Source organism: Crocuta crocuta, unplaced genomic scaffold (assembly GCF_008692635.1).
Source record: "Crocuta crocuta isolate KB4526 unplaced genomic scaffold, BGI_CrCroc_1.0 scaffold16, whole genome shotgun sequence".
In the NCBI taxonomy this organism is placed as follows: Eukaryota; Metazoa; Chordata; class Mammalia; order Carnivora; family Hyaenidae; genus Crocuta; species Crocuta crocuta.
This window is the reverse complement of record NW_027531893.1, coordinates 1,016,183-1,040,270: the sequence shown is the minus strand read 5'-3', so window position 1 is coordinate 1,040,270 and position 24,088 is coordinate 1,016,183. Positions and strand designations below refer to the sequence as shown.

The 24,088-nt window shown below is 38.4% G+C and overlaps 1 protein-coding gene across 3 annotated transcripts in view; it reads left to right on the top strand.

Moving 5' to 3' along the window:
- ASB15 (ankyrin repeat and SOCS box containing 15) overlaps positions 1-23,508 on the top strand; it is a 55,291-nt gene extending 31,783 nt beyond the window's left edge. Inside the window, exons 5-13 of one of the 3 annotated variants that reach the window (XM_077773272.1) lie at positions 4,483-4,634; positions 6,255-6,307; positions 6,398-6,529; positions 7,853-8,011; positions 13,348-13,593; positions 14,510-14,681; positions 16,504-17,074; positions 17,596-17,749; positions 23,288-23,508. In XM_077773272.1, the coding sequence (XP_077629398.1) occupies positions 4,483-4,634; positions 6,255-6,307; positions 6,398-6,529; positions 7,853-8,011; positions 13,348-13,593; positions 14,510-14,681; positions 16,504-17,074; positions 17,596-17,749; positions 23,288-23,460 (1,812 nt within the window). In that variant the 3' untranslated portion in view covers positions 23,461-23,508. Of the gene's footprint in view, positions 1-4,482; positions 4,635-6,254; positions 6,308-6,397; positions 6,530-7,852; positions 8,012-13,347; positions 13,594-14,509; positions 14,682-16,503; positions 17,075-17,595; positions 17,750-22,143; positions 22,219-23,287 lie in introns of those variants that run through there. The other 2 variants (XM_077773271.1, XM_077773270.1) reach the window with 2 other exon arrangements.
- The last annotated feature ends 580 nt before the right edge of the window (positions 23,509-24,088 follow it).

The window sequence follows — 24,088 nt, the reverse complement described above, 5'->3', positions numbered from 1 at the left end:
TTTGTTTATGTATTTGTTTTTTAGATTCCACATATGAGTGAAATTGTGGTATGTGACTTTCTCAGTCTGACTTATTTCACTGAGCTTGATAGCCTCTAGGTCCATCCACATTGTGGCAAATGGCACAATCACACAATGGTGTGTGGCTGTGTAATATTCCATTATACATATTCATTCATCTATCCATTCTTTATTCATATATCAATGGTTAACCAGTGCTTTAAATGAAAAGGCTAATTGCCCAACACAGTTGTTTCAATTAGTTTGTAAGCAGCTACGTATTTACATAAGTAAATCTCACTAGAGGGCTTCTCCAGGACAAGACCAGCAAACCATTATTTAGGAAGTGTCATTTAATTAAACTGAGAAATAGAGCACTTGTGAATAGGTCTTAAAGGATGTCAAAATATTAGTTGGCTTTCCTAAGATTCCTGGTTGGTGATTTATTTAAAGAATTTTAAATAAAGGCTGGCAATAGACTACTACCAGCCTTCAGCTGGGATTGAATCCTGATCATTTTAAATTTGAGACACACATACACATAACTCTTCTTTTTGCTCTTCTCATTGCATCTTGATGTCTCTAGGTCTATTCCAATGGTGCTCTTTGATTGTCTCTGTGACACTTTAGTGCACTTGCACACAGATCTTTATTTCATCCTGGGCTGTTAGTAAAAGATTGGAGACAGCTTGTGTAAGGTATGAGTTGTTTGACACGGTAGGGGTTTCTTCAGTATTTTGACCCTATGGTTTTAATGGAAACAAAACAGTTAAGAGTCTTAGATAACTTTCTTCTGGATGGTAGTTAAAATGACATCAAAAAATAAAAAGCAAAACTTTTCACAGATCAACTCAGTTCTTTAAGGAGGCTATGGTATCCCGTGTACCGAAAGTCCAAATTCCAAGCAGGGTTAGAACTGAGCTGCGGATTTAAATAGGTAAAAGGGTCTGGATCTCATTACTAATCCCAGGGCCATGCAACCTCCCTATCACCACAGTGATACTAGTGAGAGAGGCAGCAGGCAATACCACAGCTCGAACTTCATGATCTAATTGTGCTGTCCAAAGGACTCGATGTGTGTCTGCTCGTAATGAGTCAACAACTTTTTTCCACTGAGAAGAGCCATTTGCCGTGGTTGACTGGGAGTAGAAGTAGAGAGAAAAGATAGAAAAGAAAAAGAAAGTAAGATATTTTCTTCCCTCAGAAAACTAATAATCCAAGTGAGAAAACAGAACGCAAATATGTGAAGAATTTGCCAGGCAAATACAGAAGAGTAAAAATCCAGATATTGGAAAATATTATAGAAGAGGAGATAGTCACAGCTAAGGGAGGCCAGAGGGGACCTGGAGAATCTCAGCCAGGTTACTACTATAGGAGTAACGTCTTGAGCCAGGCCGGAGGTAGCATGGACCGTGCTTATGGAACAGCCAGAGAGGCTTGTGAGTGAAGAAGAAGATATCGAAGCATAGAGGTGAGAAAAATGAAGCCAAGCACAGAGAGGGCAATCAGGTTTGTCTCATTGGAAAAAAGACTCCATAACTCGAATACAATGGTTAGTTTTAAGAGTAAATCAGGGCCTAGCTTATGTTAGTAGCTTTTTATTAACTCATTCGTTCATTCACTCACACATTTAGAGACCACGAGCCTTGAGCTGGCACTTCTCTAGCACTGGAGATACAGGCTAATTCTCTGATCTTATTGGGTGACAGTCTGGGGGGAGGAGATAGACAATGAACTAATAAATAATTAATAAAAAATAAAATACTGCTTGACAATATTTGGCAAATAAGCCCCCTAGAGTGCATCCTGGCTTTTCGAGTAGACTGAGACATCAGCGTGTGAGGAAATACACTCGGTGGATATTGTTACTCTCTCATGGGCAGTCTCCCAACACCACTACTGTTCTCTTTTTAATGTTCCAAGATGATAGTAAGGGCACAGGTGCAGAACAACAAAAATACAATCAAAATGATGCCAGCGAGTTCACATGCAGTATGTCCACAGCTCAGGCACCCTAGCTATCAGCATGGGGAGAAGTTTGAGCTTATTTAAAATTGAACAATGAGAAGTGGTAAATATCAGCTGTGTTTCAAAAATTGCCCAAGGACAACCATTTTGGGTTTTTTTTTTCTCTTTGGAAAGATACACTACAATGTAAAATTTCAAAGAGATGATACATCTTGGCTCATAAAGTACCACGAATCAAAAATAATTTCATATTGATCATTAAACCTAGTCATAGAACTATTTTTCTTTCTACACTTACTAAATTTTCTTTCTCAAGAAGACAGAGCAACTGGCCCAATAGTAATGAGAAACACTCCTTTAATTTGATATTTGGAAGAAATAAGCCAATGAGATATAATCTACATTTGTGTGTCTATCTTCAGAGAAGATGGGCCAGTGAATAGCAGTGGCTTGTCATGGACAGAACTACGCAGGGAATGAATAGGGACACCACAAGATGGTGGTCGCTGGTCTAGGGGTGGAATTAAGATGGTCCTTACTTCAATTTGGACAAATGATGCTCTTAGACTGTAACACCATACAACTTATCCTGTAAAACCAGCCAGAAAACAAAAAATGGGGACCAGACAGTAGCTATATGAAGGTTCAAGTCAGGAAGCCTCGTGGACATCGCCACCATAGTATTCTTACCTCTCCTGAAGGAGAGTAATCCAATCCTAAGACCCTTCCACTCCGGGAGAAGTTTGGAAGACTAGCTGCTAAAAGGTATCTCTCCTAATTTATTATCCCAAACACTAAATAATTAGGCATCTTTTTGTTTAACTTCCTTTTGTTAAAAATGCTCAACTCACTTCAGGAATCCCACAGGCCAAAGTCACTTTGTTGCAAATGAGAAAAAGACGTTGCTTCCTTGGGGTATTCATAGCGCTCTGCCAGACTGTACAGCTCCATTAGGGGACATTTGGCTGGAGTCCCTCAGCCAGGAAAATTTGTGTAGTGTACATATTGTCCGACCATTTGTGGTGAGTCTGATTTGGTTGAAACAAGAAAGTGCATTAGGATGAGTTGAAATAGAAATCAATAAATTATGTAAATCAGCCCCGAAGCCTCTGTTTTATTTACTCTTCTTCGAAAGCACGAGTTCATTTTTACTCTGCTTATTGTTTTCCAGGTTAATGTACCTGCTGGCATTTCCCACAACTAAGCCTCACTTAACAAAGCTGGTCTTTACCACACCTATCCATGTAGTAGCAGTTCCAGCATCCCTAGCTGAGGATCCCTAACCAATTAGGGATGCCCTTCTTCCAAGGTATCAGAAAGGATCTTTCCATGGCCAGAAACACAGATAGCACAAGTCCATAGAGTTAGATTTCCCAGAGTACCCAGAAAACCATGAGCCAGTCAGTTAGGAAGTTCTCCAAATGCCTAAAGCTGCTTTTGTAAGACTAGCCCTCTCCTGTCTTATTTTAAAACTTTGAAAAAATGTTTATTTATTGATGTTTATTTTTGAGGGAGAGAGAGAGAGAAAGAGAGAGTATGAGCAGGGGAGGGGCAGAGAGAGAGGGAGACAGAATCAAAGCAGACTACAGGCTCTCAGCTGTCAGCCAGAGTCCAACACGGGGCTTGAATTCACAAACCACAAGATCATGACCTGGGCCAAAATCAGACGCTTAAAGAACTGAGCCACCCAGGCACCCTATCTCTTGTCTTATTTTAAAGTTCTGGAATTTTGGAAACTGTTCACCTCATATGTGAGAGTAGACAGTAGTTTCTCATGAAGAACAATATTTGAAGATCTCAGTTCCTTCTATTAAAGTTTCCTTCATGTCTTCTCTATTTGCTCTGTTAAATTTCTTAAGGGAAAGGCAAGGGCACTCCATTTGTGACATTTTATTCTCTCTAGTTTAATTCAACAAATGTTTATTGAGAAGCTTTTCTGGACCAAACACCTTCTAGAGTCACAGGGGTGGAGAGATGACTGGGTCAGAGCCCTTACCTTGAACAGAGTATAGAGTCGTTAGCAGAGGTTGAACACAAATACAGAATAACTTTAATTCAAGGCAGCCAACTCAAACCATTACTGATGTGAGGAAAAGAATAAATCAGCAAGTAAGCAAACACAGCAGATGTGAAATTAAAAGGTAAGAACATGAAAGGCTCACTGTTCTCTATTCCCGTCTCTGTCTTCCTTCTTCTTAGTTCAAGTTTCTAATGTGCTGTGTAGAGCACTGTCTTCAGAAAACTGATGGGCTGAAATTAGTGTAAGTCAGAAGCATCGAAAAAGTGTATTCTGATGAGCCTAATGGCAGCCATTAATGAAAAGGAAGTCCAAAATCAGAAAATGCAAATACCAAAACAGCAGGTAATTAAAGGTTTCAAAGGTTAGGATGGGCTTCATATATAATACGAATTAAAATGTTCACTGCATTTGTGTTTGTTAAATGAAGAAAGATGAATGCATTTTAGTTTTTCATTTTGCATCTTCACATTAACTGTCTATACCGTTCTGCATAGCTTGCTGATAATAAGAAATTGCCTCTTTCAAATTTGTATCCAGTCATGGATAGTAACGATGACCCCGATGAAGACCATCTTACAAGCTATGATATTCAGCTCAGTATTCAAGAATCCATTGAAGCCAGCAAGTCTGTATTTTATTCTGAAAGGTAACATTCAAATTGACCATCCTCGACAAAACTGCTTTATGGCATTCATTTTGTTGTCAGATAAAATGCCTTCTCCTGCCTATATACACAGAGCTGTTCTAAATATCCAGAGCCCTCTCTGCTATTGACTCAGACAACCTTTATGAGTACTGTATTTCATTTTTGGATCTTCAAAATATGAAAACTAGTATGGATTAGGCCCTAAGTCTAATGAATTGGGAAGAGTTGAGGGCTTTTAGTAAAAATAACAAGAAATATGTAAACCACAGCCTATTTAGTTATCTACTGTACAGATGACACAAGTTAACAAATTATATATAAAACTGATGTTTATTTTAGCAGGAGTTATAGAGTCTGAAACTGAAAAAGTAGATTTCTGTCTTGAACAACACACATTGCACTTCTGACAAAAATAAACTTTAGTTTACATTCTTTTATAGTATTTAGAATCCTGTACTCTGAAATTTAGTAGTGCTTTAAATTATTTTAGTGCTTATTTATTTATTTATTTATTTATTTGAGAGAGAGAGAGAGAGAGAGACCACAAGCTGGGAAGGGGCAGAGACAGAGGGAGACAGAATCCAAAGCACAGCTGAGCTGTCAGCACAGAGCCTGACTCGGGGCTCAAACTCACAGACTGCAAGATCATGACCTCAGCCGAAGTTGGATGCTTAATCTACTGAGCCACTCAGATGCCCCTAGTAGTGCTTTTAAATAGATTCAGTTCTATAAAATTATTGCTTATGAGCTTCTTAAAAATGGACTTAGTGCCTTTACATTGGATCTCTTTCATTTTTCCCTTATCCCCAACAGAGTGCCCAAGAAGGCTTTAATGACCCTAGAAGCTAACAGATGTTTCTGCTTAAAAGAGTTGAATCAATTTGTTTTAAAATACCTTGTTTCCTTAGAATAAACACACACACACCAGAGAATTGCCATGAGGGTTGAAATCATGACCTGTTGGGCCAATGACTAGGAATTTGTTCAGTAAGTGCTCAACCTCTTTTCACTTGTATTTCCATTGATGAAAGACTCTAACATGCAGTGTTGGATAATAAGCTCCTAATTAAGCAATTATTAATTAGCAATTATTAAGTTCAAAGCAACATTTACTCAGCATAGAGTTTTTAAAATTGGAAAAAAGCCTTAGAGATCTTCCTATGTAATCCCATCATTTTAGAGATAAAGAATCCACTATCCAGAGAAGCTAACCACTACCCAGAGAAACCACTACTTCAGGATCACAAAATCACAAAAGCTGAGCCTAGCTCTCTTGACTATAATGGTTTACTCCTTTCTCATTGCTTAGAACTCATTACAGAGACAGCGTCACAATCTTGTACTTTGTCATCTGTACTGATGTGCCTAGGTCTTGTGTATCATAAATATACTGTGTCTGATTCTTAGTATTCACATTCTTAAAGTAGATAGAATTAAGGAAGCTGGTTATCTCAGTTGGTTAGAGTACGGTGCTAATACAGTACATAAAATTAGTTGCGTGCTTTTCCTGTAGATCTTGATAATTAAAATGATGCACAAAAACTCAATACAAGCTAAATTTTTGGGTGTTTTGAAGTACACCACTAGGATAAATATGGCTTACTTTTGTTTCTCTGGTAGATTTGTACCACTAAGTGATCAAAACAGAAAACTTGTGGAAGCCATAAAACAAGGTAAAATGGGCATACGGTCTACAATGGGACAAGTTGGAGATTTCACATTGCCATGACAGAGATTTGTTACCAGCCATGTGTTTAATTTAGGTCACATTCTTGAGCTCCAGGAATATGTGAAGTATAAATATGCATTGGATGAAGCTGATGAAAAAGGATGGTTTCCATTGCATGAAGCTGTGGTTCAACCCATTCAACAAATACTTGAAGTTGTTCTGGATGGTAAGAGAACTTCAAATCCCTTTGACCCAACCGAAGCAAAAATACAGAATTTATGAGTGGCTCCATGACTTCCCATAAGATAAAAAGCAAAAAGAAAATGCAGAATAGAAGATTATTTGGAAGATAGGAAAGAGAATATCCATGTTTTACACTCAGAATATAAGGATCAGCATATTTTGTGAGCTTCAGGTTTTACCCTTTGCATCCTTCTAAGGATGTGATACAAGTTGGCACAAAGATGTGGCTATAAGCTAAAAGTAATAAAAGCTTACATACATATCATGAATTAATTGATTTAAATATAAAACTTTTTGCTTTGGGGAGTAAGCTTTTAATTTTTCATCTTGATCTCTTGAGTTAGCGGTTTCCAAAAGATCATTATGATGCAACAAGTATATTTACAATATTTTGTGCTCATACTAGTCATACTAATTTTGTCATGGTGGAAACATGAATCAGTATCCCAGCAAACCAACCCCGGGTTAAGTATTAAGAGTAATTTTGATGTTCTAGCATAATATTTGTCACATCTCGGCAACTTTATTTTATTGTTATTTTTTTAATGTTTATTTTTGAGAGAGAGAAAGAGAGAACATGAGTAGAGGAGGGGCAGAGAGAGAAGGAGACACAGCATCAGACGCAGGCTCCAGGCTCTGAGCTGTCAGCACAGAGCCCCACACTGGGCTCTAACTCACAAACTGCGAGGTCATAATCTGAGCCCAAGTCAGATGCTTAACTAACTGAGCCCTCCAGGCGCCCCTCAGCAACTTCTAAAATGTCTTGTGAGTGCCCTGTCTTTTAACCTTCAAGGGCGCTCCCTCATTCTGTGCTCTAGGAGACAATCCTAGTTGCTTGATAATTCACTATCCGGCCAGAAGAAAATACATAGGTAAACAGACAAATAGATCTAGAAGGTGACGTTAAACATGCTATTTCTTTTCTCACATTTTCTGACAGTATTTAGATACATTCTCATTCTCACACTCACAGATTTTATTTGACAAAAATCAATTTCAGTTGCAATTGAAATAACAATACAAAGGATTGGGGAGTTATTTTACTATTTATCAAAAAAAAAAGAATATGCAATTCATGAAAAAAAAACAACAACCTTGAAACGCAGATGTTGGTTTCTAGCTGTTGAGTACATGCTCATCTATGTATACTCACCATCTTTTGATAAACTGTAATCACATCTTTTAATCTTTCCTTGTCATCAGTTGACGATGTCCACTCCAACGTACATAATGTTGGATTATTCTGATCTTTGTGATATCCTTTAAGTAAAGATTTTTAACTTTATACAATACTTTCATATCTCAGCATCCTACCAGACACTCTGGGAGTTCAAGACCTCTGATGGAGAAACACCCCTGACTTTGGCAGTCAAAGCTGGTCTGGTGGAAAATGTAAGAACTTTATTAGAAAAGGGAGTGTGGCCAAACACCAAAAATGACAAAGGAGAGACGCCGCTTCTGATTGGTAAATAACCTTCTTTTCTAAAACTTTCATAGTTTGAGACAAATAAGTATTTAATAAGTATTTATTGAAAACCACTATGTACTGAAGTTATGTGACCTCAGCTCCTTCTCTTCCCTGAGCTCCTTCCCTAACACCGGTCTTATCTGCCCTGTGGTGGTGGTGTTTTTTTTTAATCCTGCAAAGAGGTCCAATGTGAGAGATCCTTCAGCACCAACTAACCAGGAGGGATCCAATCTTGGAGTTTTGTGAAGCCAGAACTGTCAGTTCTTTTTTTTTTTTTTAATGTGTATTTCCTTTAGAGAGAGGCAGACAGAGCCTGAGCGGGGGAGGGGCAGAGAGAGAGGAAGACACAGAATCTGAAGCAGGCTCCAGGCTCTGAGCTGTCAGCACAGAGCCCCATGAGGGGCTCGAACTCACAAACTGTGAGATCATGACCTGAGCCAGCTGACTGAGCTAACCAGGTGCCCCAAAAAGTGTCAGTTCTAAAGGAATATCCTCTAGGTAGGGTCCAGTTGTAAGTAAGGTTGCGTGTGCAGCAGATAGCAAGAAAAAAGAAACAGAAAGAGGGTTTCAAAGAGAGATTCCAGGTCCACCTCAGAACAATGAAGCACCGGCAGATTCTGATCACATAGATGGAGCCCTGGGCACCTATGAAGAGGTTCACGACTCTGACACAAGTAATGATGGTAAACCTAAAGCTGTCATTTATCAGTTTCTTCTCAATGTGTGTATTCTGCTATTTCTGTTGACCAATAAAAAAGTGGCAAGTCTGTTTGTACAAGTGAGATGAGATTAACTACAAATGACCAGAGATAACATTCCCTGTCACTTAGGGATATAGAGTTGTGGAATCTGTTACAATAACTGGTGCTTTTTAGAAGTAAACCAGAACTCTTTACCTATGGCTACATCACCACTATTAATGTGATCTGTACTATTTTTAAAGCCATATGCCATGGGGTTTTTGCAATGACATCCATATATGTGTTGTTGTTTCTATAGACAGTTCTATAAATATCTGTAGATCTTTGATTTCGGCAACAACAAAAAAAGCACACACTTTTTCAGAGTTTGTATACTATCTCATTTTGCAAATATACAATTATTCTATACTTGCTATCTTTAATTCATTTACTTAAGGCACAACTAAGTCATGATTATCCCTCATTTGATTTCTTTTTGCTTTTAATACTGCAAGAGAGCATTAAGTATTTATATGTATTTCGGAGTTGCATGTGTTAGTTTTTCTAATCCAGCAATATCTGAAGTATGGGAAAGGAAGTTGATCATTATGTTATCAGAATCAAAATAGAATTAACATTTAGAAATAATGTGAAAAGCTAAATGGTAAGGGGGACCTGGGTGGCTCAGTTGGTTGAGTGTCCAATTTCAGCTCAGGTCATGATCTCACGGTTCATTGGTTTGAGCCCCACGCCAGCTCTGTGCTGACAGCTCGGAGCCTGGAGTCAGCTTGAGATTCTGTGTCTCCTTCACTCTCTGCCCCTCTCCCACTCACATTCTGTCTCCTTCTGTCTTTCAAAAACGGATAAAAAATTTTTTTAAAAAATTATTAAAAGGCTAAATGGTAATACCAAAGAGAATACAAAAGTCTCAGAAGGGAAATTTTCTGAAGATCTTCACTTATGTCCCCATTATCCATGTACCCGGGGAATAAGATTTTTCTTGGGTTACCTTCTCCAAGACCACCTTGGTGGAAGCCATGTCAAGAATTTTTAGGTTCTATGGGAAAATGGTCATCCGTGGCACTTTCCCAGCTTTCTTCTTGACTCTGTAGCCTGCTTTGAAATTTGCTACTCATAGTCCATTAACTAAGAAAGGGAGAGATAAGAGAAAAATATGTTGCTCTTTTTATTTTTATGTGTGATGTCATTTTTATTTTTCTTAGCCTGATGCCATGTCTTTGTCTTTATTACAGAATATGTTTAGATGGCCAAAAAAAAAAAAAAAGACACGTTGGGTCCCTCCAGGGCCCCTCTTTGCTATCAGCCATTAGGCCCTTACTTGTGGTACTTTGATGTATTGCAATCCATCACATGGTTACTTGCTGAGGACCAGATATCTACTTTGTGATCATCTGACACTTGTGAGGGTATTTGGCACTCAGACTCCTTCTCTGCTCACTCCTCTGAAGCTGGTGTCACCTTTCTCTAGTTGGATAGCCACAAGATTATCTTGGCCAGTGGGGCCCAGGAATAGAGGAAGCCCAGGGAACCATGAAGCACAACATCTCAGTTCTGCTGCCCTCCCCGGCCCACACCCTCATGCCATTTCTGGCTTGGTTAATTTTATTTCAGATACTTTCTTTGTCACAAATCAATACACATCCTCTTCACTGCCTTTCCTCTTTCAATCTGACAATCCTTGTGAAGAAGCCTCAGAAAAATCTCTCTTCCCTATTTGAATGTCTTACAAGTCACAAGATAAATCACTTGTGCAATTAAAAAAATTACATGAGCAAAACACATACATCAAGAAAGGGAAAGAAAATGACAGAAATTAGAGGCACCTGGGTGGCTCAGTCAGTTAATCATCTGACTCTTGGTTTCAGCTCAGGTCATGATCTCACAGTTTGTGAGTTCAAGCCCCAAGTCAGATTCTGCACTGACAGCCGGGAGCCTGCTTGGGATTTTTCTCTCTCGATCTCTCTCTCTCTGCCTCTCTCCATGCATTCATGCTCTCTCTCTCTCAAAATAAATAAATAAACATAAAAAAGAGAAAATTACAGAAATTTAAGATAAAAAGGAATAGTGCCAGCAAACTATAAATCTATACAAAAGTCTCTAATTCCTTAACTCTTCAACTGAAGTTTGTTTCTTAAGCATTGTTGTTGAAGATATATATATTACTATATAAGTTATTTAAGCTTTATTTTACTTAATTATGTTACACAAATACTGTGCCATATTAGTTTTCATTATTTGAGCCATTTATTGGTTAAGAATGTGTTCATGGGTTAGTTTGGGAGGGGCTCCCATGATTCCCATTATTATTTCTACTCGAAATAAAATATATTCTTAGTTCCAAAATAGTTAAATTGCAAGTAAAGTTTTATTTTAAAAATAATTTAAGCGGAACATGGCCTTTGCATGATATTGTTCTCATGAAAAAAGACTAAGATCTCTAACCAACATGTTTCATGAGTCAGACAAAAGGAAAACAGTTCACGATGGGAGAGATTCATTATTTTAACACACTTTTTCTAGAAGAAAATGTAATAGGAGCAAGAAGATAAATGAGGACACATACCTCTTAGTTCATTTAACCTATTGATGTTTTCTCTGCAATGACACCTGCTAGGATGAGGTAATTCACTATGATTAGAGCTGCCAGCGGCAGGTGGGTGATTCAGAGAAAGGCATTTGGCAACAGACTCTAGGGAACCGGAGAAAAACTGAAATCTCATCACAGTGATGGCTCGCCTGCCTCCGCATTACGCCTTCTTCCTCTCGTCAGGCCTTCGAGGGCCCTTTTCCTTGTTTCGGCTTTAGGTGCTTTCTGCACTCTGCCCCCTTGCTCCCCAATATGTTCTATGTGCGCCCCACCCCACCCCCCATCCCGTCCTGCCTTTCCCAGCAAAGACCTGGACTCGGAGTCTCTCTTCAAATAGAAGACAATACGGGCTTCTTCCCTAAATTGTCAATTGCATGAGTGAGAACCAAGCCCATCCTTTTCCTGCTGTCCACAGGATCCGGCACAGGGCCTCTCATATAGCCAGAGCATGTCAACTGAATAAATGAATGAATGGATGAATGAATGAGTGAGTGAATGTAATTGTATTTATCTCTTCTTTTTTTAAAAAAAAAATTTTTAGTGTTTTGTTTATTTCTGAGAGAGAGAGAGATAGCGTGAGCAGGGGAGAGTCAGAGAGAGAGGGAGATACAGAATCTGAAACAGGCTCCAGGCTCTGAGCTGGCAGTCAGCACAGAGTCTGACACAGGGCTCGAACCCACGAACTGTGAGATCATGACCTGAGCCGAAGTCAGATGTTCAATCGACTGAGCCACCCAGGCGCCTCTGTATTTACCTCTTCTGCAGGGAGTAGCACTCGTCCTTCTCTGTTTCTTACTAAGATTTTACTTACTAATAAGATAAAAAGACATTACATCTTATAGAATTATTTATATCTAAACTAGGACCATCTCTTAGTAACTCAAAGCTGGGTTGGCAGAGCTTTTTACCTGTAATTTCATCTATTAAAAACAAGCAAAGGGGAAGAGCAGCATATGATCTAGTGAATCCCTTACACTGTAGTATACTAGCTGTCATAGGCTTCACCTACTTAGAACATTGGACCTACCTGGATTCTAAACCTTCTCGTTGCTAACCTCCATTAAGATCACGGGAAACAGAAGTTCATTTAATACTTGCTGTTATTTTTGGTGGAGGGAAAAAAAGTCTTTCTGGGGGGTGATGAGGGGACTTCATAAACATTATTCACACATGGGCTCCAGGATCCTAGAAGTGATGAAATTATATTAATAATAATAGTTATAATTTATTGAGCTGCTAGTATATATTAAGCATTTCCATACATTATTTAATTTATACAACCCAACAGGAATGTTATTTTCATTTCATTTATTTTCTTTTTCTAAAGTTTAGAAAGAGTATACACATAACATCCTATTTTAGTGATGTGCATGGTGTCCATAAAACTTTTGACCTCCTCAGGTCAAGGTCTTAAAGAAAAGACAGCATCATCTTGGGTATGAGAAATAGAAGGAGTATGAAAACTACAGTATTTTCGTGTAGAAGAAGAGGGAATAGGTGATATCTATTTTGATATTAAATTTAGTAATTAGGGGTGTCTGGGTGGCTCAGTCAGTTAAGCATCCGACTTCAGCTCAAGTCATGATCTCATGGTTTGGGAGTTCGAGCCCAGCGTCAGGCTGTCTGCTGTCAGCACAGAGCCCTCTCTGGATCCTCTGTCTCCCTTTCTCTCTGCTCGTTCTCTCTCTCTCTCTCTCAAATAAACATTTTTAAATATTAAAAATAAATTAGTATTTAGTTTCATACCATCTAAAATATCCACGTCAATATGCCTACTGTTGATAGGGGCGCCTGGGTGGCTTAGTCGGTTAAGCATCTGACTTTCGCTTAGGTCATGATTTCGCGGTTCGTGGGTTCGAGCCGCGCGTTAGGCTCTGTGCTGACTGCCAGCTCAGAGCCTGGAGCCTGTTTCAGTCTGTGACTCCCTCTCTCTCTCTCTGACCCTCTCCTGCTCACGCTGTCTCTCTCTCTGTCTCCTAGAAATAAATAAAACATTTAAAAAAATATATGCCTACTGTTGATAGTTTTTTAAAATCATCTTCCAGCTGTAAAACAGGGCTCATACGACATGGTGTTCACTCTGCTTAAACACAACGCCAGCCTTGACCAACCCTGCATCAAGCGATGGTCGGCAATGCATGAAGCAGCCAAACAAGGCCGCAAAGATATCATAGCGCTGCTACTAAACCACGGAGGCAATGTCCATCTGAGAGACGGATTTGGAGTCACACCGTTAGGTGTTGCTGCTGAGTATGGTCACTGTGATGTGTTAGAACACTTAATCCACAGAGGTACGTGAAAAGGAATTGCACATTCTTGATGTTTCTCCTGTCCCTCAATTTCTTTTTCTCCATTCCTCATTGGCTCCCCTTCCTCTCCTGAATGTAACTGGGCATCAGGCTTTTGTACTCAGCTCCTCGAGAAACCCCTCGAAAGCCCCCTCTTCCACAACTTAATTACACCCTATACATCATGACCTACAATTCTGCCTAGCTTTACTAAAACTTCTGGTTCTCAGTTTTCCTCCTTTGTAAATAAGGGCTAGGGTCATCTACTCCCCTAAGGATCCTCTGTGGAGAAAAGACTAACATTTTTGAGGCCCCCTCACAACACAACCTCATTTAGTTATCATATGAACTCTATGAAATAAGCGGTATTTTACAGATGAGGAGATGGATATTCCTAGAAGTAAGTAGCTTGCCCCAGACTCTCTCAGTCTGCAGCAGAGCCAGAACTCAACACCTCTTTCTCCTACATCATGACTCTAGTCCTAAGTCACTTGAATGTTATACAGTTTGTGTTCTTTGATAATATTTTGTCTCATTTCCCCTCTGAACTCCTTAAGGTAGTCATATTTTTTCACTTTAGGATCTTCTGCTGGGTCACACACAGCACACAGAGGGCACTTGTTGAAATGAAATAGAGAGTTAACGTTGCCTTTAAGAGACTACTCCTTTTCCTGGGAGTATTTGTCTACCATGTAAATTGACTTCTTGATTTCTCACGCAAAGATTTTCTAATCAAATGAAACATGCATGCATAATTGTTTATTGAAAATACTGAGAACACAGCTGTTCTTAATCCTATACTTTTAATTTTAAGTCCTAGCCAGAAAGGAAAACAGCAGGTTATTATTAAGGCAACTGTCATGACAATTTCAAATAATTCCAGTTATCACTCTGCCATATGTTTTATTTACATTGTCAGGTGGTGATGTGTTTGCTTTGGCGGATGATGGGGCATCAGTGTTGTTTGAGGCAGCAGGAGGGGGCAATCCTGACTGCATTTCCCTCCTGCTGGAATACGGAGGAAGTGGAAATGTTCCTAACAGAGCAGGGCATCTTCCCATACACCGAGCTGCTTACGAGGGACATTATCTGTGAGTAACAAATCATAAGATCATTTTAAGTTGAAAAATACAAAAGTGTATGTACAGTAGAATCTCAAGCCTAATCTATATAATACCTCCCAAAATCTGAAAAGAAAAAGACACGCTGTGCACACATTTTGTGTATATTAATATCTGTTTTATTTTTCCCTTTCTTTTTATGTTCTGGAACTTTCTAGAATTTGAACATTGAACTTATACCACTTTTATAATTAAGTTTTTTTTAATGTTTTATTTATTTCTGAGAGAGACAGACAGCATGAGCAGGAGAAGGTCATAGAGCGAGGGAGACACAGAATCTGAAACAGGCGTCAGGCTCTGAGCTCGCTGTCAGTACAGAGCCCGACGCGGGGCTCGAACCCATGAACCGTGAGATCATGACCTGAGCCGAAGCCGGACACTTAACTGAGCCATCCAGGCACCCCACCACTTTTATAATTAAAATTTTTTCTCTTAGAAGGAAATAAGTTATAACTGAGAATTCTGCACAAACCACCCAAATATGTCTCTCTGTTTTTTGTTTTATCAATGTGTGTAACAAAAAGCTACACAGTTTCTAAAACTTTTGCCTTTGACAAAGGACTTTGTGACAATACTACCAGTATTACTCCAATGTTTATTAATACCTATAGATATTATGATATAATGTCAAATTCACCCTTGAATAGAAAAATTTCATTATAAGGTCAGATATCTTTATGCTGGTGGGGGGAAAAGGTTTGGATAGATTTTTAAATCACAAAATGTGCCACAATCAACACATCCATACAAATCTATAATCACTAAATTAAACCACCCACCATAAGAGGATGGTTTTAGGCAATTTAATATATTTTACAAGTTCAAAAATTTTGCAATCATTAGGCCTTAGCACCTTCAGTGGCCACATTGGCTAAGTCAAGTGGCCAATGACACATAATTGATGCTAAGTGACATGTTGTTAAAGTTTACCTGGATTTACTCCCAGTGTTCATAAATTCACACATGGTAGCTCTGAATTAGGCACAAGAGATCAAGTTCTCCTTGCTGTGGCTCTCATGCGTGTCTAGTTGTTCAGGCAAGTGTGAAATTCACAACTGTTTATCACAGGTTCGTAGAAACCTAAGCTGTGGTGAGTTATCCCCATTGGACTGATGTAGGGTGATGAAATAATAAAGAGTCTTTTTTGTGGCTATTAATTCCATTGCAAGCTATATGGAGGCAGGCGGGAGGTGCACGGCCACTACTAAAGAATAGACTGCTCAGAAAGAAGTGAGAGAGAAGGAACGAATGAGAATTCAAAAGGCCTGAGCTCTAGTCCTTGCTCCACAGTCCATGTGTGACCATGGACTAGTCATTTCACCTCTCCAGACTTCTGTTGCTCTTCTGTTGAATGAGGGGTTGGACTAAGCAATGTTCAAGGTCATGTCCTGTGACTCCATAATTCTCAAGGTCAAGATTATAAAACATTCTTCTATGGCATCAGATGAGCTTATCTTTTATATTTTTTTCGTTAAAGAGTTTTGGTTGTTTATAAGTAGTACGTTGTTCCCAAGAGAATTGGAAGACAGAGAGCATTCCTGAAGAACCACAATTCTAGGACCAAACATAGGACATCAAGCATGTTCCCCGGGAATATTTAGAATGGGAAACTAAAAACAAAACTGAATTATACTAAACTGAGCAGTAAGCCAGTGGGCAAAAGTGAAATGTTAAATGTTTTTGTATGAGGTTATCTAGAGACAAGAAAAGAAGCTAAACAGGCTGTATTCGCTTGTCTAGTGAGGAAACTGGTTTATTAAAATTCTTCATTTTCTTCCTGCCATGTNTTTAGTGCGCTGAAGTATCTTATCCCAGTAACATCCAAACATGCAATCCAGAAAAGTGGGCTAACACCAATTCACTCAGCAGCAGACGGACAAAACGTACAGTGCCTAGAGCTGCTTATTGAAAATGGCTTTGATGTCAATACCCGGCTCGCTGACCACATTTCCGAGAGCTATGACGACGAGCGGAAGACCGCACTCTATTTTGCTGTTTCTAACAATGATATCCAGTGCACGGAAGTCCTTCTGGCTGCAGGTGCAGACCCAAACCTAGATCCCCTCAACTGTCTACTCGTGGCAGTGAGGGCCAATAACCATGAAATTGTCCGGCTGCTTCTCTCCCATGGAGCTAACGTCAATTGTTATTTCATGCATGTGAATGACACACGTTTCCCCAGTGCCATTCAATATGCCCTAAATGATGAGGTAATGCTGAGGCTGTTGCTGAATAATGGCTACCAAGTGGAGATGTGCTTTGACTGCATGCATGGGAACATCTTTGGAAATTCATTTGTGTGGTCAGAGATAGAAGAAGAGGTACTACCGGGGTGGACATCTTGTGTAATAAAAGATAACCCGGTGAGTTACATTCTTTTCTTCTTCCTACTGGGTCATCATCCTAACTTTTGCTCATTTAGAGATATCACAAGAAAAGAAAAATCACTCTCTTATATTTTTCTTTTTCTTGGATTTTTGCTTGCAATAATATGGGGATATAAGCATAAAATGAGGCAAAAAAGGTTGTTTTTCTAAAATTGGAAACTGAATGTAGATGAATGTGAAAATGTATGCAACTAATAATTTATGCTTATTTGGTGGAAAATTGGGAATGGAAACATGGAGAGAAGAATCATGGAAAGCAACCTGATTCTTCCATGCTAAGTTGACTGCTATCACATCAAAGTCATGCATATAGCTTCAGGGCTCATAGTTTCCCAGATAAAAGCAAACAATTTATTTTTCTTTTTTGTTCATTACAAGGAAGGTACTTATATTTTCTGTAAGAAGACAATGATAGTAACTTTTCATAACAAAATTGAGTGCTTGTGTATATACTATATTAAATGTATTACTAAATTAAATTTTATCAATTCTCTCAGTTCTGTGAGTTCATTACAGTTCCTTGGATGAAACATTTGGTAGGCAGCGTTATTCGTGTATTAATTGATTACATGGATTATATCCCTCTGTGTGCTAAGCTGAAGTCTGCACTAGAAGTACAGAGAGAATGGCCAGAAATCCTTAAAATACTAGGTAAAAAAAAAAAAAAAAAAGTTTTGTCTATAATTTTTTTTATGCAGAATGTATACAGGGGAAGTTTCTTAATGTCATATTTGATTCTTTTTCTATGCTACTTTATTTTCAGAATCATCCAGGTTTTTAAAAATCTTCCTTAATACTTCCTCTGATATGGGATGCTAAGTTTTTTGCTATTTTTAACACTTTCCAAATCTTTCATTGTATAATGAGTAATAATATGACTATATTAACATTTGACAAACTCATTTTAAAAAACTTCTATAAGACCATAAGATATATAGACTCTCATCTCCATGTGGGCAGGCATCTGTTTATTTTTGTATTCTTAAGGCTTAGCATGATACCTAGTGAGTAGTAAATAATAAATACTGAGTAAATGGATGAATGGAATGAATTAGAGTTATTCTTTTGGATATGCTCTCTCTCAGGTCTTTATTGACAAATTCCTATCAAAAGTTTGTCTTATACGCCGGCCATTTTGTATTCTCTAAGTTAAAATTTAGTTTATAATAAAAGTGAATCATATTATAAATACAGCCTAAGGCTAAGGGCAATTACAAAACAGTCTCGATCCTATAAATTCTCTTTTTTTAAAGATGTTAAGTCATTCTGAAGCTCACTAAAGTTTGGAAACCAATCTTTTATTTTATTTTATTTTATTTTTATTAAGTAAGCTCTATGCCTAACATGGGACTTGAACTCATGATCCCAAGATCAAGAGTCACATGCCCCACCAACTGAGCAGCCAGGCACCTCTTGGACCCTATAAATTCTTGAAACTGACCTGTTAAGTCTCCCTTTCTGAACCATACCCCACATTGGGAATAAAATCAAAATCAAGCAGGACAGAGCCATGAGAAACTCCAGATAAAAGGAGGGGCAGCAAACAGAACCAGGAAACTTCAGGAGCAAGCCACTATTTGAGATCATTGCAAGAAGACAATAGAATAGGGAATTCTGTAAAGTCAGAAGAGCTATCTTGGACCAAGCATCTTTCTAAAACTTCAGGAAAACTAATGTCACGTCAAAATGAGTAACAGAAAATTATCACAGTCAAGTTTCATATAAATTTATTATAAGAAAAAACAGGAAGAGGAACAGAATAATATCCTTACAGACAAGAAAGCACACTAGGAAAGGACACCCTCAGAACAGATGAAAACTAAAGACTTAATTTCAAAACAGGCTAAATCACATAAGGAAAATGATACAAGACATGAAAGAACCACACAATATCTGAATTACAAAAATTCAGAAATGAGATAATAGAACTGAGGAAGGAACTAGACATAAAAAGAAAAAAATAATTTCTTTTTTAAAAAATTAATTTCAAATTCAAAGGCTGAACCAGAATGAAAGCAAGAACTAATAAAGCAGTAGATAATACCTTCAGAGAAACAGAAGCTGAAACAGAAGAAACATTTTTGAATAAAACAGAAATAAAGGAATAAACCAAAGCATTTGAAAGGCAGTGACAGATATTAAAGATAGGCGATAAGAGTAAGGAAAAGAATAATAGGGTTCCTTGAAAAGGAAAACCAACAAATGTTCTCTTTGAGGGAACAGAACAAATACAAAAACTTATTTTACAAAAAAAAAAAAATCTATGATAAAAAGAAAAGACAAAACTACAAATTACTATATTCTTTGGTCATGTGGGCAAAAACAATTGACTTATGGGGGAAGAAGCAGATTCTCTCAGGTAATAATGGTTTCTCTGACTGTCTTCTGAAGAAACACTAGGAAATGAGCTTCAGATAAACCAAAATGAGGAGAGGGACTGACAGAAGGACTAGTACTGAGCATTAGACAGAACACCAAGTTAAAAGGGAGTTAAAAGGGAGAAGATATAATATGTAGGGCTGCATGGTCAGATANGCTAGCAGGGAAGGGTAAGAGAGAGGGGAAGACACAGAACCTGAAGCAGGGTCTGTGATCTGAGCTGTCAGCACAGAGCCTGACGCAGGGCTTGAACTCAGTAACCGTGAGATCATGATCTGAGTCGAAGTCAGACGCTTAACTGACTGAGTCACCCAGGCACCCCTGACACAACTATTTTAAATTGGAGAGAGCAAGGGTGCCTGGGTGGCTCAGTCGGTTGAGCGTCCAGCTTTGGTTATGATTTCACGGTTCATGAAGTCAAGCCCAGCTTTGGGCTCTGTGCGGACAGCTCAGAGCCTGGAGCCTGCTCCGGACTCTGTGTCTAACCTCTCTCTGTCCCTCCCCAACTCAACTCTGTCTCTCTCTCTCAAAAATAATAAATAAATAAATAAACAAATAAATAAATAAATAAATAAATAAAAACAGAGCACACACAAAAACTTTTTTTAAGATTTTATTTTTAAGTAATCTCTTCACTCTATGTAGGGCTTGAACTAACCCTGAGACCAAGAGTTACATACTCCACTGACCAGGCCAACCAGGCAACCCTACACAAAAATATCTTTTATGTTTATTTTTATTTTTTCAATGTTTATTTATTTTTGAGAGAGAGAGACAGAGAGAGAGAGAAACAGAGTATGAGCATGGGAGGGACAGAGAGAGAGGAGAGGGAAACACAGAATCCACAGCAGGCTCTAGGCTCCTAGCTGTCAGCACAGAGCCCAACGCCGGGCTCTTACTCACGAACCATGAGATCATGAGCTGAGCCGAAGTGGGACATCCAACCAACTGAGCCACAAAAACATTTTTTAAAGATATCAAATTACATGATGGTGGCATAATATTAACACTATTACTTGAGAATGAGACTCATTCAGTAAGTGAGTGATTATGGGATAGTCTAACTCTATTATTCTTTGTATCCTTGAGAACCAGATTATCTGTGTGGAAGAAAGGAAATACAGACGTAAGATGGTAAAAAGAAAAACATCTTTTAGTCTTGAACTTGAATTGGAAGAATCAATTTGAACTCAAGCTATTTTACCTGAGGTGTATGTGTGTGTATGTGTCTACAAAAAAGGCTTAGAAACAAAGACAAACTGAGTAGCATCGAGCATCCCCAGCAGGCTGTGGTCTTGAAATACCATTTCCTAGAAAAGGAAATGGATGATTTCAGGTTTCAGGAAGCAATGTCCAGGATGAGCCTGGAATGTCTGTCATTCCACATTGCAAAGAAATGCTCAAAGCCTACAAGAGCAGGCCAAAAGAATTCAGGCAACTTGAAGAGGATCCTACTGGCCAAAGATGGGACAATGAAGCTTCCAAAGGGTAATTCTATCAATAAATAGAAACCAAGTATGCTAAAATACGATATTTTAAAAATTGGTCAGCTCCAGAAGATAAAATCAACTCATTAGCTTGAAAACTTATAAAGGAAAAGATCTAAGCATTTATTCTGCCTTACCTATGTGATTTGTGTCACTAGTAACCACAAAGAAGAGGAGCAAAAGTGTCTCTTTGTTAAAATATTTCAAATAAGAAGTGAAAAAGAAATGATATAACTAGATGTCACCATTTTGCAGTCCCCAGTCAGCTAACGGATTTAGTCATTGAACATCAATTGTTCCCACTATCTCATTACGTGCCATTGATGAAAGAACACAGCACATGAAAGAACACAGGTATAGTTTTGCCAAAGAGATCAAACCTGAGTCAGCTCAAGTCTCTGTATCTGGCTATCAATTTGCTAGAAATAGAAATGGCGGGAAAACACAGACCTGCACCGTGAAAATGCAATCAGCAAAATTTAAGCTGTGGGAAACTGCAGGGCTTTTTGGTTCTTCAGAGATTCATTGAAGGGAAGAGAAGAGGAAGGATTAAAAAAGACTTAAAGATCATATCATTTTTTAAAAAATATTGTGAATACAATAGCACAGGGATAATACACTTAGATGATGAAGCTCTAAAGTAAGTGATTCCGGGGGCACCTGGCTGGTTCAGTCAGTGGAATGTGCAACTCTTGATCTCGGGTTGTAAGTTCAGGCCCCATATTGGGTGCAGAGATGACTTAAAAGAATAAATAAATAATAAAGGAAGTGATTACCATAAAAGTCAGAATAGTGGTAACATGGGGGAGAAAGGAATAAAGATTGCAATGGATTATGGAGGAAATCCTAGGGCAGCTGGGGAAATTCTTCTATTCATGACCTGGGAGGTAATTAAAGATACTCATCTTGTAATCACTAATAATGACTCATAAAGCTATACGTGTGTAGTTACTTTATATTTTATTTTTATAATAAAGAGGTTAAAACATTTTGGAGATTGTAAGAGGTATAGACCTGGAAAACGAAGCCAAGATTCGAACCCTTGTCTGTCTTACCTCAAACCACTCTCTCCAACACCACTGTGCTTCCTGTCATAGGCAGAACAGAGTTCGCTTCTAACTGCTAATTAATTGTCCATGTGTTTTTATTACAAAAGAGTAACAATTCTGTTGACTTTAGAAAGGAAATCAAGGAGGAAGACCAAGAAGGTGTTTTGCTGTTTCAGTCATACATTAATGCAGCTGGAGTGGAAGTCAGTTGAATGCTGTGAGCGTGGTTAACCACTGGATGTCAGGATTCCTCCAGACATATGTGAGGCGGTGTATTTGTTAAAGAAGAAAATAAAATGTAATTTCTTTCTTTTAAAAATGGGCTTATTTTGCCTATTTGGGTAATAATAATTTTGCCTCCATAGTTTTTGAAAATCACTGTTTTAATTTTTTAAGAAGATAATCACAAAGGTAGTGGAAATGTGATATCATTTATTCCTGAACTGAGTGATAGTTCATATTACTGAGTGGTTACAAAGTACCAAGCAGTTTTCTAATACTTTACACAAATTAATTTGTTTGAGCTTCAAACACCCTATCAGGTAGGTCCCGTTGTTATCCACATTTCACAGGTGAGAATACTGAGATCACAGAGGTTAAGTTCAAGGTCACACAGATACTAAGTGGCAGAGCCACGATTTAAATCTACACCAACAGTCCAAAGCCCACAGCTAAAACCCGGTGCTCCGCTGCCTTTTCACATTATCCGCCGGGACAATATATCAGTGTTGTAATATAGATAAAGTAAGAGTTGAAAATAAAGACTAATATCGGATATTTAAGTGATGTTAGATTTTTTTAAAAAATACAGAATGTTTAAGTATCAGAAACTGAAACAAATCTAAGATTGAATTACAGACACACGGAATCACTTAATCACGAGCTCGATCTCACAACTGTGAGGTCACGACCTGAGGAGAAATCAAGAGTTGGACGCTTAACCAACTGAACCACCCATGCGCAGCATTTGCTTTCTTAAGCCAATTCCATTCATTCATTTAACGTGTTCTGGCTCGACACCCACTATGAGCCAGGCTGTCTTCCTGACATGGAGACAGGCTGAGTGTTTGTCTGCATGGAGACTGCATTCTGAAGTAGTGTCAGGGATGCTTAATCACACTTTGAATTTCTTTTAAAATTGTCAGTTGCTAAATGTATACATATCTGATTTTTACAATGACACTAGTAATGTTATTCTAAAACAGTAGGTGACTTACAAGTCAATCTACGATATTGTTTTTATTTTTTGCTTGTTTTTTTTCCCATCATTTTAGAGAATCCTTGCTCATTAAAGCATTTGTGTCGGCTAAAAATTCGAAGACTTATGGGACTGCAGCGACTCTGCCAGCCATCCTCACTGGAGAAGCTCCCTCTACCACCAACCATTCGAAGATATCTATTATTTAAAGAGTATGATCTCTATGGGCAAGAGCTAAAATTGCCATAATTTTAAAAATAGTATTTTTAATGTGACTTTAAAAATAGTTTAAAATGGGATTCCTTCAGAACCTCTTGGAATCATTTTACATTCTTAAGTGTGTTTGAATCCATTAACGATGATAGCGTGTTCTTATGGGGACACGGTACTTTACATCTTTAGAAACCTTTACATTGTGATGTTTTTGAGCTGATCAATATTTGGTATGTGAATTTCTTTTCATTATCTTCACCTCCAACAAGTCTTCAAATTCTCCCTATCAAGTGTTTTCTACAATATCCATCGCTCCTGTGTTTATAAAACAAACAAAGAACCACTTTCTTAAACCCACATCTCCCGCCAGTTGCTGGCTCTTTCCTTTCTTTTATGCCCTCACTGCATAAAAGAGCTCTTTCCTGCCTGCAGATGCACACTCTATAATCTGGCCTGGGCTCCCTCCACTGCCTTTCTCAAGGTCTTTAACAACTGCCTTGTTGCTAATTTCAATGAGTATTCTTCAGTCCTTTCAACTGATTCCCGCAGCATCTGGCACTGGTCTGCTCTCTCCTTGAAATGGTTTTCTCTTAGTTTTCAAGACACCTTGCTCTCTTGGCCTTCTTCTCCACTCCCTCTCCCCCACCCCCTCTCCCTCTACCCC